General features: G+C 42.3%; 1 protein-coding gene across 1 annotated transcript in view; it reads left to right on the plus strand.

Annotated features, from left to right (window-relative positions):
* Positions 1-16,523, plus strand: part of LOC104670457 (aldehyde oxidase 2-like) — an 80,688-nt gene that overhangs the window by 32,333 nt on the left and 31,832 nt on the right. The window contains 11 exon segments of the mRNA XM_030916339.1: positions 355-524; positions 1,744-1,858; positions 2,793-2,915; positions 6,078-6,174; positions 6,943-7,067; positions 7,803-7,936; positions 10,308-10,374; positions 10,376-10,417; positions 13,302-13,388; positions 13,565-13,756; positions 16,283-16,510. Coding sequence (XP_030772199.1) covers positions 355-524; positions 1,744-1,858; positions 2,793-2,915; positions 6,078-6,174; positions 6,943-7,067; positions 7,803-7,936; positions 10,308-10,374; positions 10,376-10,417; positions 13,302-13,388; positions 13,565-13,756; positions 16,283-16,510 — 1,380 coding nt within the window.

The raw sequence follows: 16,523 nt of genomic DNA on the forward strand, positions 1-16,523 counted from the left end.
CACTTTAGACCCCATCATCGTGAAGACAGTACCGCTGGACAGATTGATCACTGGAAAGGTGAGGAGGCAGGACAGTGAGATCCCTGAGAGCACCACCAGGGAAAAGAAGATGCCAGAAGGAGAAGCTGGGGTGCCCTTCACCTACTTTGCCATTTATTGCCACATAACTGAAATGACAATTCACTGTTCTAGTGGCATCATTAATGTGTCACACTCATCATCTGGCCCACTCCAGTGTTTGTCACCTGAGGGTCACCATCCAATTTCTCAATGCTAGCTCAGGAGTGTTGGTGATAGGCCAGGCCACTTCTGACAAGTAAAGGCTTCTGAGGCAACTCTTGTCTTCCTCTGTAGAATGTGGATCCTCACCAGCCCCTCCAAGACCCAGTTGGACGCCCCATCATGCACCTGTCAGCTCTTAAACATGCCACTGGGGAAGCCATGTTTTGTGATGACATTCCCATGGTAGATAAAGAACTTTTCATGGCTTTGGTGACCAGTAGCAGGGCTCATGCAAAAATCATGTAAGTAAACGAAGAGCTTTCAAGAGCCTTTTAATAGCACACCTGGGATCCCCTCAGAGGAATGTGCCCATGCTCCTGCCATGTCCTGAACCTAAAGAACCTAAAATGGAAAGAATAAAGAAAAGGTTGCCAGCTCCAGGAGGAAGGGAGAACATCTAGAAATGAGCATCCTGGAGAGAGAATAAAAATCACTGGCCAGGCTCAGTGGCTCACACCTGTAATCCCAACACTTTGAGAGGCCAAGGCAGGCAGATCACCCGAAGTCAGGAGTTCAAGACTAGCCTGGCCAACATGGTAAAACCCTGTCTCTACTAAAAACCCAAAAATTAGCTGGGCATGGTGGCATGTACCTGCAATCCCAGCTATTTGAGAGGCTGAGGCAGAAGAATCACTTGAGCTTGGGAAGCAGAGGTTGCAGTGAGCCAAGATCGAACTACTGCACTCCAGCCTGGGTGACAAAGTGAGACACTGTCTCAAAAAAAAAAAAAAAAATCACAGTTACAAGCCCTTTGTTTCCCTCCTAATCTCACAAAACCTCAGCTCCCTACTACAGCCTCAGACATGATTCAAAGGCACAAACCTGATAGCTGGTATTGAGGTGGTAGTGAAATACCCACTTCATGCCCAAGAATGAATGGCCCGTCCCAACCTTCAAGAACGCCCCTTGCCATAGCCACACTATCCCTTCTCCACCTTCAGTCCCCCAGTAGCTAAAGTGTTATCTCCTGGCCCAGTGGGAGTCTCTTGGACCCTACTCCTTGGCAGGTCTGTTCTGATTGGTCAGGAACTAAGCTGGATTTGTTGTCATATATTCCGATTTTCAACCACGCTCTATCCCTCCTTCACATTTGGGGCCCTCAAAGCTTGCTGATTTCTACTTCCTCTTTTTTCAATTTAGAGACAGAGTCTGGCTCTGTCATAAAAGTTGGAGGGCAGAGGCACCATCATAGCTCACTGCAGCCTTGAACTCCTGGGCTCAAGCCACCCTCCCACCTCAGCCTCCTGAGTAGCTGGGATTACTGGTATGTGCCACCGCCACACCTGGCTAATTTTTAAATAATTTTTTGTTGAGGCAGAGTCTTGCTGTGTTGCCCAGGCTGGTCTCCAATTCCTGGCATCAAGTAATCTCTCCCTTCTTGGTCACCCAAAGTGCTAGGATTACAGGCATCTGCCACCCTGCCCAGAGTGATGTCTACTTCTTAAATATCTCTTTGTTTAGATCAATTGATGTGTCCAAGGCTCTTGAACTACCGGAAGTGGTTGATGTGATAACAGCTGAAGATATTCCAGGCACCAATGGTGCTGAAGGTGACAAACTGCTGGCTGTAGATGAGGTACGTCCAGGACATGCTCTCCTAGATGATTCTGTGTGGACAATCACCAAGGTACCCTTCCTGCCAGCTGTCCAGCTCCCAGCTCTTCCTGCCTTCGGGAGGTGGAAGCGCCGAGCCTTCTGGCGCCTCTTTACCCTGCCTTTCTTCAGCCCTACTAGTCTGGAAATAACATAGTAAAAGGAAATGTATTACAGAAAAGCAACAAGTCCTAGCTCTGCCACTGCATGCTCTTGAGTCCATATGAATTTTTAGGGACACAAGTCAGTCCACAACAGGAGCCACATTATACAAAAACTTTGTTTACCTTTAAACTCTAAAATATCATGAAGGCAACACGTGCCAACCAAGCTGGACAGAAGACATGGTAGATTCAGGTTACGGCCAATCTCACATCCGCTCTGAGCCTCACATTCACTGAGTTACATGGCCAATGGAACTGTCTGTATTTTTTAAATTATATTTTCTTTAAAAATATTTTTTAGCCAAGCGTGGTGGCTCACACCTGTAATCCCAGCACTTTGGGAGGCTGAGGAGGATGGATCACTTGAGTCCAGGATTTCGAGACCAGCCTGGCCAACATGATGAAACCCCATCTCTACTAAAAACACAAAAATTAGCCGGGAGTGGTGGCACACACCTGTAATCCCAGCTACTCAGGAGGATGAGGCAAGAGAATCATTTGAACTTGAGAGGCAGAGGCTGCAGTGAGCCAAGATGGCACCACTGCACTCCAGCCTGGGCAACAGAACGAGACTCTGTCTCAAAAAATATATATATTTTTTCATTTTTAGCCAAGCAGATGTAGTCAAATGTGACTCCAATGTGGCTACTATTGCTAAGTGGGGACATCTAAGACACCAGCCACTGCTAAGGTTGAGCTAAGCCTATTTCCACCCAGAATTCTGTATCTGCTTCAGGTGTGTACTTTCCACAGGTAAACTGTGTGGGCCAGATCATCAGTGCTGTGGTTGCTGAGACAGATGTACAGGCAAAACGAGCAACTGAAAAGATAGAGATCACCTATGAAGATCTGGAACCTGTAATCTTCACCATTAAGGTAAACAGGGCTGGCCAGTCTCTCCCTAAGGTTGTAGAATTAAAAGTATCTTTGTAAAAATCTTAATGAAGGATCTAATTTTTTTTTTCTTGCCACTGGTTTGCTCTGGAAAAATCAACTTTCTTTGGAAAACATTACTTGTATGAGCTGAAATTATCTTTGGTTCCAAGGAATGGAAAAAACAGAAGTTTCTCACTTTCAAAAAGTCTAGAAGTGGGCAGCCCAGGGCTTATAAGGCATTCTGTGTGTTTAGGATCCAGCCTTCTTATATCTAGTCACTCCATCATGCATTGCTTCCTGGAGGGCACATTTGGTCCACAATAGCCACGGAAACTCTAGCCATTACATCCACATTCCAGACAGCTGAGAGAATCAGGTGATGAAGAAGGGTATGCCCCCTCCCTTTAAGGACACCTCCAGTCCTTAAAAGGAGGCATGTACATGGCACATGCCTTCCTCCATCTCTTTGTTTGGAACCTGGTCGCGTGCCACACTTAACTGTAAGGGGAGCTGGGAAATGTGGATTTTATTCCAGGTTGCCAGATAACCACTACAGATCGGAGACTCTATGACTTGAGGAGGAAGGTGAGGATGCATACTGGGAACAGTAATGTTTTGAAGGTGGAGCCCAAATGCAGTGGAACTTTCATGGTGGAATTCCACAGAAACTTCACTCTCGTTTCTGAGTCTAGATAATGATATTCAAATGGTATTTCAGGGAAGATAACGGAGTGAGGACAGACAATTCAGGTGTGGACTGGGGTTTGCAGGTTCTGACTCAGTAGGGACAGGTTCAGAGTCATTGACTTGAGAAAAGCTTACTTGTTTGTGTGCTTGTGACAGAACATCAAATGTGTCCAGAGGCTTTTGTGAACCACTGGGACATTTTAAAACGTAACTAAACAGTACAAATTGCTCAATATTTAAAGTGTTTTAAAAAAAATGTTTCTTGATCTTCCTAAACCAAATCAACTTTGTTCTAAATTCCCATTTGCCAAGTTTGCAAGAAATCCAGGCGATTTTTCTTGGCTCATTCCTCTTCCTTGGGTTGAACGAGGATCCTAATAAGGGTTTTTAAAATTTCCCTTCTAACCCCACTTTCCTCAAGGGGGAAATAGCACCCAGAGGACACACCCATGAACTATTCTAGAATTCAGAATGGGTAGGGATTTAGAGTTCCCTCAGATTAGGACTGTCCAGAGTCAGCAAAAAAATTCCTCCACAAGTCATAAAATTGTCATATATAATACCAATAGTGCTTCATCCATCTGTTCATTTATTTATATGACTTTATAGATCAGAGGCAACATAGGATCATGGTTACAAACACAGTTCCTAGAACCAAACTGCCAGATTTGAATAGTGGCTGTACCACTTACTAGCTATGTGACCTTAAGCAAGTTACTTAACCTCTCTGTGCCATGGTTTCCTCATCTGTAAAATGGAGGCAGTAATAATACGTATCTCATTAGTTTGTTATAAAATTAAATGAGTTAATGGGTGTAAAGCACTTAGAACAGTACCTGGCACATGGTTAGCACTCACCCAATATAGCCTATGTTATAACAAAATTATACTGTCTTGGCTGGGCACAGTGGCTCATGCCTGTAATCCCAGCACCTTGGGAGGCTGAGGCAGGCAGATTACTTGAGGTCAGGAATTCGAGATCAGCCTGGCCAACATGATGAAACCGCGTCTCTACTAAAAATACAAAAATTAGCCAGGTGTGGTGATGCATGCCTGTAATCCCAGCTACTTGGGAGGCCGAGGCAGGAGAATCGCTGGAGCTCAGGAGGCAGAGTTGCTGTGAGCCAAGATCACGCCACTGCCCTCCAGCCTGGGTGACAGAGCAAAACTCCATCTCAAAACAAAAAAGATTATACTGTCTTATGACACATGCACAGTATGGCAATAAACATACTTTCACGTGTACCAGGATAGCTTCTGAGATCTTAGTATAAGAGAAAATGAAAAAATTCAGCTATATTGTTCATTGTCTGCTGCTTTGAAAAAATCAAGTGTTCATCATTAGATAAAATGTTTCTAAAAACTTAGCCTGGGCTTGAACACTTCCTTTATCACTTATTTACAATGTGACTTTGAGAAAGTTCTTTTAACCTCTCTAAGCCCAGTTTCCTCATCTAGGAAACCAAGATCATAACAGAATGAATGTAAGGATACATGTACATACACTGTTATTGCACAGTGCTTAGCACAAAGCAAGCTCTCTATCAATATTAGCTGCTCCCAGGAGGATCATCAGCAAGAAAGTCTATGGCATCGTAGGCCATCAGTCTAGGAAGGCAGGAGACAGGTGTCATTCAGAAGTGTGGAAAAATATCTAGGTTCTAAAGGCTAAACAAGGATCCGCTGTCAGTAGGTCATTAAAGAATCAGTCTTTATTTGTAAGTCAGTGCATGTAACTGTCAGGGAAAAAAAAAAACACACACACACACACACACACACACATAGAACAAAGAGCTAGAAAAGCCTGTATGAGATGATGCCAAATACTCAAAGAAAGGAACCAACTTCCTATTAGATTGGTGCAAAAGCAATTGCAAACTTTTATAGTAAAAACTGCAATTACTTTTGCACCAGCCTAATACAATGTATACTGGGCTTTCCTGCCCCAGAGATGTGTAATAACTTGTGTCTTCCCCCTCAAGACAGCCTCAGTATTTTTCAGATTCCTGAGTGAGAGGTTCTTGTATCTGAGCTACCTAAGTAGTCTAACACAAGTGTTTTTCTTCAAGAAAGAGGTAAAAGAAAAAAAAAAAAAACAGGCAGATTCCTGAACCTCACCTATCATGCATTTGACTTATCTCATGTTCCCTGAAGAGTCACATTTACATAAGAAATTAGTATTTATAGTCCAGGATCATCATAGTGTCCCCAGCCCTCGGTTCTGAACGTAGCTTCCTTCTGAAGGTTTCGCTAATCCTTCTTGCTGGTTTTCTCTGTAAATCCAGAAGACCTTTCCCCAGACTTCTAATCTCTGCAGTGAGCCTACTGCTTTAATACTCCCTTGCTTGTTTGACAACTTCCATCTGTCCCGGGAGACAGTGATTTTCCAGAGCATACTGGTTTTTAAGAAAAAACTACCAGTGGAACAAAAAGTCGGAAGGACTGGCTTTTGTGCTTTTTTTTCCTGCCATTTAGGATGCCATAAAATACAATTCATTCCTGTGCCCGGAAAAAAAACTTGAACAAGGAAATGTTGAGGAGGCCTTTGAAAAAGTCGACCAAATTCTTGAAGGTAAGCTCCCGGGGATAGTTAATAGACTCTGCCTGATTCTATTCTGAAGCAGCCATCAAAAGCGTATGATTTCCCCTCAGAAAGTCCAGCCTCTAAAGTCTTGGTGCTTTGCCAAATTTCTGTTACACCTCTTCCTTTCAAATTGTGTGTGTGTGTGTGTGTGCACATGCACGCGTGGTTTTGGGGTTGACGGGTAGGAAGCATTAGAAAAAATAAAAGAAAATCTCTAAGATTTTGGTTTGGGCAGAGTAAGGAACAAACTTGTCACTTTTAATTTGTTATCCAGAACTGTAGTCTCTGAAACACATTGTCACAGGACAAATGCCTGGGTCCTTGTCAGGATAAATCCAGGCCAGACAGGCAGGACACGGTGGCTCACACCTGCAATCCCAGCACTTTGGGAGGCCGAGGCAGGTGGATCACCTGAGGTCAGGAGTGCGAGACCAACTTGGCCAACATGGTGAAACCCCATCTTTACTAAAAATACAAAAATTAACCAGGCGAGGTGGCAGGTGCTGTAATCCCAGCTACTTGGGAGGCTGAGGCAGGAGAATCGCTTGAGCCTGGGAGGCAGAAGTTACAGTGGGCCGAGATCGCACCACTGCACTCCAGCTTGGGCAACAGAGCGAGACTCCATCTCAAAAAAAAAAAAAAAAAAAAAAAATTCCAGGTCAACCAGTCCACATCTTACTGGCTTTTGAATTCTCCAAGACGGTGGCTTCCCACCAGCACACACCTTAGGAGTTGTTCTGTGCTTATGCTTAACAGGAGAGGTCCATGTTGGAGGACAGAAACATTTTTACATGGAAACGCAAAGAGTGCTTGTTATTCCAAAGACAGAGGACAAAGAACTGGACATTTATGTGTCCACACAGGACCCAGCCCACGTGCAGGTGAGGTCCAGGATAATGCCCACATCTCCACCTTCCTAATTCCATGATGGCAGTCGATCCTAGAGCCTCACAGTTGCTGGCCATTTTACCTGCAAAAACCTGGAATCCAAGCATTAGACATCAGACATCAATAATGCAGTCAAGACCTCAGAACCTTTTGTTTTTGTTTTTGGTCTTTTCAAGTAAATAAAAAAACAGGCACAGTAACATTAGGTTTCAAGAGTACGTTCATTTGCATCATGCTTAGATGAACTCTGTGATGAGATGACACCACTAAATTATTTCTGTACTTGATTTTTCTCTAAAATAATCATCACAGATAACCTTTGGAGTCAACACATCACTTTATAGTACATTTTCATTTCCCCAGTCACAAAGTGCTCTAGGTTTAGCCGCAAACACATCATCTCCTTGGTAGGTTGTCAGGAGTTCACCGGCTTTCACCTCCTTGGGACTTTAGGTCTAAGCATTTGACTAGGAACCCAGCTTCTCACAGGAATCCAGGGCTCTGACAGTTTTCCTTCTGGAAAATACCATTTCTCTGCTAGAAGGGCTGCTCTGTGCAGACCAACAGTGGTTACAAACTAAACAGAGCCCCACCAGACAGATCCAGATTATCTCCATTTTTTTTATCAATGGTAGACATGAATGAATTTTGCTGTGATGTTGTTTCAAGACACAAAAAGCTCCTTTGCCATTTCACTCATAAACCTTCTTGTTATCTCACTTTTACAGAAAACAGTGTCTTCCACTTTAAACATCCCCATCAACAGGATCACCTGTCATGTAAAACGAGTGGGTGGAGGTTTTGGAGGGAAGGTAGGAAAACCAGCTGTATTCGGGGCGATTGCAGCTGTGGGTGCCATCAAGTAAGTATGGCTGGGGATGCCATTTGATACAGAATGGCATCAAATGCACAAAGCTGAGGGCAAATCAGTGGCCGACAGTCATCTGGGCCGCCGTCATAACCATGTGTGTGTCATTGGGCAATTCAGCCTCCTGCCTGTTTCTTTAAAAAATGTAAATAATCATACGTACCCTCCAACGCTTTTAGAGTTATTGCAAAAGTCAAATGTACACAGGACTTTGAATAACTAACATGCTATTCAAAGGAGCAGTGGGACTATTAGCTGAACACCTCCTGAGCTTCAGGGAAAGTGAGCCGTTGAGGGATGGGGCAAGTCACCCTGCCCAAGCGGAGTGTGCGAGGGGAGGCTGCTCCCTGACTCTTCTTTCCTGCTCTCAGACCGAGAACAGGGGGAGGTAAGGAAAGAAAGACTCTTCATCCTCTGCCTCCCTGCACCTGGGAAGGGCTGTGTCCTCAGAGTCTGCTCAATGGACAGATGATTCATCCTCAAAGACAGCTCCCAGGCTGACCTCAGCGGAAAGCTCACTCCTTTGCTGTTCATGCCTCAGATTTGTGTTTAGTTGGTGCTGCTTTTTCTGTTAATGGTTCATTTTCTGTGGCTAACTATTGTGTCAGAGCCCCAAAGGGCATGCAAAATTCACAGGCCCTGCTTTATTTGACAACTCCTGTAGTTCAGAGCTCGATCCTGAAACATTCAGACACACGTCTCAGTCCTCAATGAGAAGCGGGATAAAGCAGGATCTGAATCCCATCTCCAGTTCTTTCCATAATTAACTGCTCTCCATTCACACCCACTGAGGTCTCAGCACAAGATAATCAGTTCACTGAATTCCCCCCAGGCGTTGTGCCTTTAAGACTTCTCAAACACGACTCAAGTTAGAATCATCTGGGCAGCATGTAAATCCCAGTGCCTAGGCTGCCCATACCGACCCAGGCATCAGTATATTTTAAAACTTCCCCAGTGGTTCCACTGTGCAGCCAAGTGTGGCAACCAGTGCCTTAAGATTCAACTCTACCTTGGTACACAAGGGCCGTGCATTAAATGATCCCCAGAGTAATGTTCCCAAACCTAATAGTAAGTAAGAGTTGCCTGATGTCATAGAAATTCCTGCCTTAGCTGGGCATGGTGGCTCATGCCTATAATCCCAGCACTTTGGGAGGCTAAGACTGGAAAATCACTTGAGCCCAGGAGTTCAAGACAAGCCTGGGAAATATGGTGAAATCCCCATCTCTACAAAGATTTAACATAAAATAAAATAAAATAAAATAAAAATAGCTGAGCACAGTAGCACGTGCCTGTGGTCCCAGCTACTCTGGAGGCTAAGGCAGGAGGATTGCTTGAGCCCAGGAGGTCAGGCTGCAGTGAGCCGTGTTCATACCCCTGCACTCCAGCCTGAGTGGCAGAGCAAGACCCTGTCTCAAAAAAGAAAGTTCTGCCTCCCCATCCCAGCACCATTGAATCAGAAGTAGCAGGGGATAGACCTGGAAACTGCATTTCTCTGATGTTCCAGATTGTCCTCACAATTAGGGAAGACCAGGAAACCCTGCACTAGAATAGTGATTTTCAACATTTGCCTGAAGACACCTGAATCAACATCACTGAGAAAAATGCATTCTAAAGCCCCTCCCTGACCCACTGAATCCAAATCCTAGTACAAAGGCCCAAGAATATGCATTTTCACCAGCATGCCAGAGGATTCTTCAGCGCTCCAAAGTCTAGAAGCCTCTGCTCTGGAGACGGAGAAAAGATGAGGCTCCTCCCTGCATGAGAGCCCAACTTGGCCAGCATAGCCTTCATGGATGAGAATGGAGACACTGACCCAGACATCCTAGGATGAGTGTTTGGCCTTGTTTTCCCAGACATTTGCATTTATCTGTTCACATTCTTTCTCTTTGGTAATAGTACACTATCTCTAGTACACTATCTACTAAAGATAGTACGTTATCTCTAGTGGTGGAGATAATACAAATGCCTGGATGTGGGTGAAGGTCAAACTTGAAGCTATAGAATTCAACTTAACTGCATGTGACATTAATACTTTTAATGAGATCTCCAACCACTGAGTTATAGACCACAGAGACAATGATGATTTAGTCATATATTAATTCACATTAGTGTCTAGCATGTTGTATGATATTAATACTTTTATATGGGATAAATGAAGGGATAGACGGTTGAATAAAGAGTGGGAGAATGGATGGTGGATGGATGGATAATAGGCAGATACATTGATGGGTGGGTAGATAGTTAAATAAGGGGATGGATAAATATGGGTAGATAGGTGAATGAGAGGATGGATGGATGGATGGATGGATGGATGGATGGATGGATGGATGGGAGGGATGGAGAACCTAAGATTTATTTTCTTTAGAACAGGTCATCCCATTCGTCTTGTCCTTGATCGTGAAGACGATATGTTAATAACTGGAGGAAGGCACCCATCCAAATAACTGGGAGTTACCAGTATTTGGAAAATATAAAGTGAGTATTAAAGATGAATTATTAAAATATCTCATTTTGCCCAGGCACTGTGGTTCACACCTGTAATCCTACCACTTTGGGAGGCCAAGGCAGGCAAATCACTTGAGCCCAGGAGTTCCAAAACCAGCCTGGGCAACATGGGGAGACCCTATCTCTTAAAAATTACAAAAATGAGCTGGATATGGTGCCACATGCCTGTGCTCCCAGCTACTTGGGAGGCTGAGGTTGGGTGGATCCCTTGAGCCCAGGAGGTGGAGGCTACAGTGAGCTAAGATTGCACTACTGCACTCCAGCCTGGGTGACAGAGTGAGACCCTGTCTCGGACATAAATAAACAAATAAATAAATAAATATCTGATTTTATCTGAATGGCTTTGCTCTTTTCTATCATTTTGATTCTGCTAAATTCTAAAAACAAATTTAGCATCTAAAATATTAAATAAGGATGCTGTGTATTTGAATATTCATAACATTTTATGAGGAACTTTTAATAATTCTAGTAAATAATTGTGAAGAAGTTTAATGATAAAAATACAATTTCAAATGATGACCAAAACACTACTTGAAGGAATAAGGATTCACATTAGTGGCTCCTCAAAACAAACAAACAAACACTGATAGAAGGAACAAACATTGCTATGCCAAACCTTCTTGACTCTACAAATATTTTTCGGAGGAAATGTTTGGAAACAATTTGACCGTTTTAACTGCAAAATCATTTTTTACAAGTGTTTTTACCAAGTGGCTATGATACTGTCACAAAAGCTCTTGGCATGTAAGAAAAAATAATACAGTAAGTAGTGAATTTAAAATTGTTTCAAACTGCATTTACTGCATTTTTATGTAACTATAATATAAACATCTTAAAAATACTTGCTGGCCACGAGCTTACAATACTACTTTTCAAATTTGTGATTGAGCTATTAGGATCCTTCTAATGTAATCTAAGTCGCATCGAACATACTTTACCTGGGAGTTGCTTGCAGCATACTCATAGTTAGATTTCCTATCTGATTTTGTCATTGCCTTCGATTATCTTCCCTGTATTACAAAAACCACAGTTTTCTATAGCACAGAACAATTGTATTTCTTCCATTGGCATTAATAATTTTTATAATTGGAGAGGAAGACCCTCTCTAATAGTTGGCCAATTAAACTTTTCATTTGCCTTCAAATGCACAGATATTAATAGTCACAGCTATTACTGTCCTATAGAACTGAGAGAAATGTAGAGACACACTGCTAAGATTGGAGCAGTTGCGGTTGTGGTGATAATTGTGCTCTTATCAAAGTTATGAGATTGTTTTAGTACTAACACTTGTTAAGAAGATTCTAGACTGTTAATATTTTGGTAATTATAGTAATATAAAGTATAAAAGAGGGAAATAGATTTTTTGAAAAATCCAAGTTTTATTTTATATTTTGACTGGGTGTGGTGGCTCACACCTGTAATCCCAGCACTTTGGGAAACTGAGGCGGGTGGATCACCTAAAGTCAGGAGTTCAAGACCAGCCTGGCCAACATAGTGAAACCCTGTCTCTATTAAAAATGCAAAAAATTAACTGGGCGTGGTGGCATGCACTTGCAGTCTCAGCTACTTGGGAGGCTGAGGCAGGAGAATGGCTTGAATCCAGGAGGCAGAGGTTGCAGTGAGCCAAGATTGCACCACTGCACTATATATCCTGGGCAAGAGAGAGCAAGACTCCGTCTCAAAAAAAAAAAAAAGAAAAGTCTAATTTTATTTTATTTTTTAAGAAACAATTTCAATTCCAATATAATATATATAAACAATTTCATGTCTCATATATATATTCGTCTCAAAAAAAAAGAAAAGTCTAACTTTTATTTTATTTTTTAAGAAACAATTTCAATTCCAATATAATATATATAAACAATTTCATGTCTCATATATATATACATATATATACACAAAACCCTTCAGACACAGCTAACAAAGTTTTGCTAGGTTATTCAGAACTACTTGTAAATTAGGATAACATGTGTTTATGTGCAAATAGATTCTTCCAAATTTTTGAAAAGTTTATATGAAACAGTTTAAGGATTCTGCTACCTTATTTATAGTACTATTTTGCTTAGCAGTCCTTTCTTCATGAAAGTCAAAGGTAAACTTCAAAGTCTAATGTTGACCCTGTAGTTATATAGTCGTGTGGATCCTTCTGTTGTATTTATCCCTGCTTTCAGAAAGGCAAAGGGACCTGGGTCAATCCTCATTTGGTAGAACTACAGTAGGGAGTGGTGATTTTTCTTTTCTTTTTAATGTGGACTGTATAGACAAAATGGTCTGGGTGGGTGGAGGGGAGTCGCAACATTGAAAGAATGCAAGCTGCCTTAAGCTCTTCCCAAACAGTAACAACAGCACGAGCTCAGGTTTGTTAGGTCAGGTAAGCATGTACAAAGCACCTTCACCACCTAGCGAAAAGAGAGCAGTCCCCATGCATCCATTCAAGGACCTCAGCTTCAGAGGCTTTCCCATAACAAGAGACACTGTGATTCATTCCAACACATTCTGGAATTCCAGAGACTTTTTCACCAGGGAGGAAACCACAGACTAAATTAGAAAGAAAAATGAAGGAGAATCTTCCAAGAATAAGGACAAAGAGGGTGGCAATTACAGTCCAGGAGACAAGCTAAGTCTTTAAAATTCCATGCTGACTGTGAAGCCAGAAAATCACATGTTGGAAGGAAAGAACTCAGCAAAATTCAGCTCAGAAAAAGTCTCCATCAGTCAAGCAAGGCATGGTACACCATAAAGCAAACAGGGAGCTGAGTCTGACCTCTGTCCTGCCCTATGGGGGAACTGGGCTATGTCACAATTGGCATGCGAATTTTGAACATTTCAGTAAATAACCATCATTTGGTGACAGGTAGGATTCATGAACAACGGGCGGATCAAAGCTCTAGACATTGAGTGCTATATTAACGGAGGATGCACGCTGGACGACTCTGAGCTGGTACGTACACCAGAAAGCAGCAACATGTTTGACCATGAGTAGAATGCCAAATTTCTAGATGACTTTTTACGAAGTTTATTTCCTAACGTAGTTAAATTCCACAAGCAGTTTGACGCTGTACTTGACTTTCAGAGAAAAGAAAAAAAAAGTGGTGATATGTGAATATCCCTTTTTAGGTAACAGAATTTCTAATACTAAAGCTGGAAAATGCATATAAAATTCACAACCTCAGGTTCCAGGGCCGTGCATGCATGACAAATTTACCATCCAATACGGCCTTTCGTGGATTTGGCTTCCCACAAGGAGCCCAAGTAACAGAATCTTGCATCACAGCTATGGCAGCCAAATGTGGCCTTCCACCAGAAAAGGTAAGGCTGTAACCAAGGCCATAACCAAAGTTGCTGATGAATGGGACCAGTGGGAAACCCAGCTTCTTTGACCCAAGGAAACACACTAGAAGAACCACATGAATTAGCCCTGGCTCAGAATTCACCTCACCCTATCTTACTCCTTCCTTACTTATGCAAACATCTCTTTTTTTTTAATTTGTACAAAATAATTACTCTATTTAAAATTCAGACCACACCAAAGTAATCAAAAAAAGGGAATGCCCCTTTTTCCACCCCCATCCCTCTTGGTCAGGGATAATCATTGTTAACAATTCCATGTTTATTGTTCTACCCCTTTTTCTATCTTTGACCACCCATTTGTATTCATACACACATACCTAAACATTGACATATAACACATATGTGCACATGTATGGTTATTTACCAGAATGGGACCATAGCATACATATTACTCTGCCTCTGCCCCTTCCTTCTCCTACAGGACAGTATGCCATGGCCATCTTTCCATGTCAGTAGAATGGTCTACTTCGTTCTTTTTCATGACTGAATAGTACTATGTAATATGCACGTACCATAACTTATTTAGCCACTCCACTATTAGTGCTATTAATATACATTCTGGTTGTTACCATTTTTCACCACTAAAAAGTTGCTGCAATAAACGTCTTGGTACATATGTACCCAGGTATATGTTTGCCTTATTGTATATCTATAGGATAAATTTACAGAAGTGGAATTACTGGTGCACTCTAAAACTTTTGAGAAATACTGCCAGAAGAACACTCTCTGAAAAATACTACTTTTCACAATAGACCAGAAGGTGCACAGGATGTACAGTATGCCGGACTAGAGAGAGGCAGCTTCTGGAATTGAGATCATGGTCAATAACTTGCTTCCACTCCCCAAACATTCCAGTCAGAGCCCACCCTACCTTTTCCATTTCTGTCCCCTGTCTCCCCAATATAGAACCCCTGCTCCAGCAAGAACTCTCCTATGTATTGTCCCTAGAACTGTTTTGTCCCTAAATTCAACAGGAATTCCAGGTTTGTAATTGTCGGGGTACTTCCTACAAACAAGAAAACACCTAATATTTTGTACAAGGAAGGCAGTAGTTATCCTAAGAGAAGTCACGTACAGTGTTCCATGGGTACCAAAGAAGGAAGGCATCACGTTGGCATGGGGAGAGGGGAACCAGGAATCACTTTCTGAAGAAGATGGCACTTGAGATAGGCCTTGAAGAATAATAGGCACTGAGGTTGGAAAGGTGTTCTAGGCAAGTAGAACAGCATGAGCAAGAGCACCAATCTCTGTGTGGTTCAGTTTCCTTATCTATAAATGACTCACCTCACAGAGTTCCTGCAAGAATCAAATAATTTAACATTCATTATGATATTTGTTTTATAAACTGGAGAGTATTATTCCAATGTTGTTGCCAATAATAATAATTCTTTTATTGTGATTAGAATAAAATGGAGATGATTTAAAAAAAAAAAAAAAAAAACTTCTAGGCATATCTCAGCAGGCTCTCCTTTGTCAAGTGTTGCAAGTTTCCAGGACATATCACATAAACCACGCCTTATTCAAAGAAACCGTTTTCTTTCTTTTTTTCTTTCTTTCTTTCTTTTAGAGATGAGGTCTTACTGTGTTGCCCAGGCTGCTCTTGAACTCCTGAGCTTAAGTGATCCTCCTGCCTCGGTCTCCCAAAGTGCTAGGATTACAGGTGTAAGCCACAACACCAGGCCCAAAGAAACTGTTTAAAAGATTTACCTGTGGCAGGGTGCAGTGGCTCAAGCCTGTAATCCCAGCACTTTGGGAGGCCAAGACGGGCGGATCACGAGGTCAGGAGATCGAGACCATCCTGGCTAACACAGTGAAACCCCATCTCTACTAAAAACTACAAAAAACTAACCAGGCGAGGTGGCGGCGCCTGTAGTCCCAGCTTACCCGGCAGGCTGAGGCAGGAGAATGGCGTGAACCTGGGAGGCGGAGCTTGCAGTGAGCTGAGATCCGGCCACAGCACTCCAGCCTGGGTGACAGAGCGAGACTCCGTCTCAAAAAACAAAAACAAACAAAAAAAGATTTACCCATACATTCCAAAGGCACTTAGAAGACTTAGAGGGGATCTGCTATTATTTGCAATGCTGTTCCTCCCTGGCAGAACAAATTGTCAGTTATGACAATGAATCCTTGCTTTAGGGTACTGCCTACCAGCTCTTCTCCATCTTCTGAACCTTGTAGAATAAAAAGAAAAGAAAAGGGGCCTCCCTAGGCCCCTCTATCCCACTACCTTTTGTGGACTAGTCTCCACCTGCTACCCTCCACTTCTAGTGTGGAGTGACCCTAACTGGTACATTGATGAAGAGGTAAAAAATAACCTCTACTATTTTTGCAAAAGCATGTGCCATTCAAAAAAAAAAAAAAAAAATAGACCCTGTCTTCCCTTCTTTACAGCTTGTGCTTTAGTGGAGATGCTTTTCAAGTCTCTATTTGGCCATCAGTTTCTGTCTTACCATAACTATTGACTGAATTTCCCACCTGTTTCAGATTAGAGAGAAAAATATGTACAAAACAGTTGACAAAACCATCTACAAACAAGCATTCAACCCTGAGACCCTGATAAGATGTTGGAATGAATGTCTGGACAAGTCTTCCTTTTACAGCAGAAGAATGCACGTCGAAGAGTTCAATAAGAAGAATTATTGGAAGAAGAAAGGCATTGCTATTATTCCCATGAAGTTTTCAGTTGGCTTTGCTGCAACAAGCTATCATCAGGTAAGACTTGTAT

This window comes from Rhinopithecus roxellana, chromosome 14, assembly GCF_007565055.1.
Source record: "Rhinopithecus roxellana isolate Shanxi Qingling chromosome 14, ASM756505v1, whole genome shotgun sequence".
Taxonomy (NCBI): Eukaryota; Metazoa; Chordata; class Mammalia; order Primates; family Cercopithecidae; genus Rhinopithecus; species Rhinopithecus roxellana.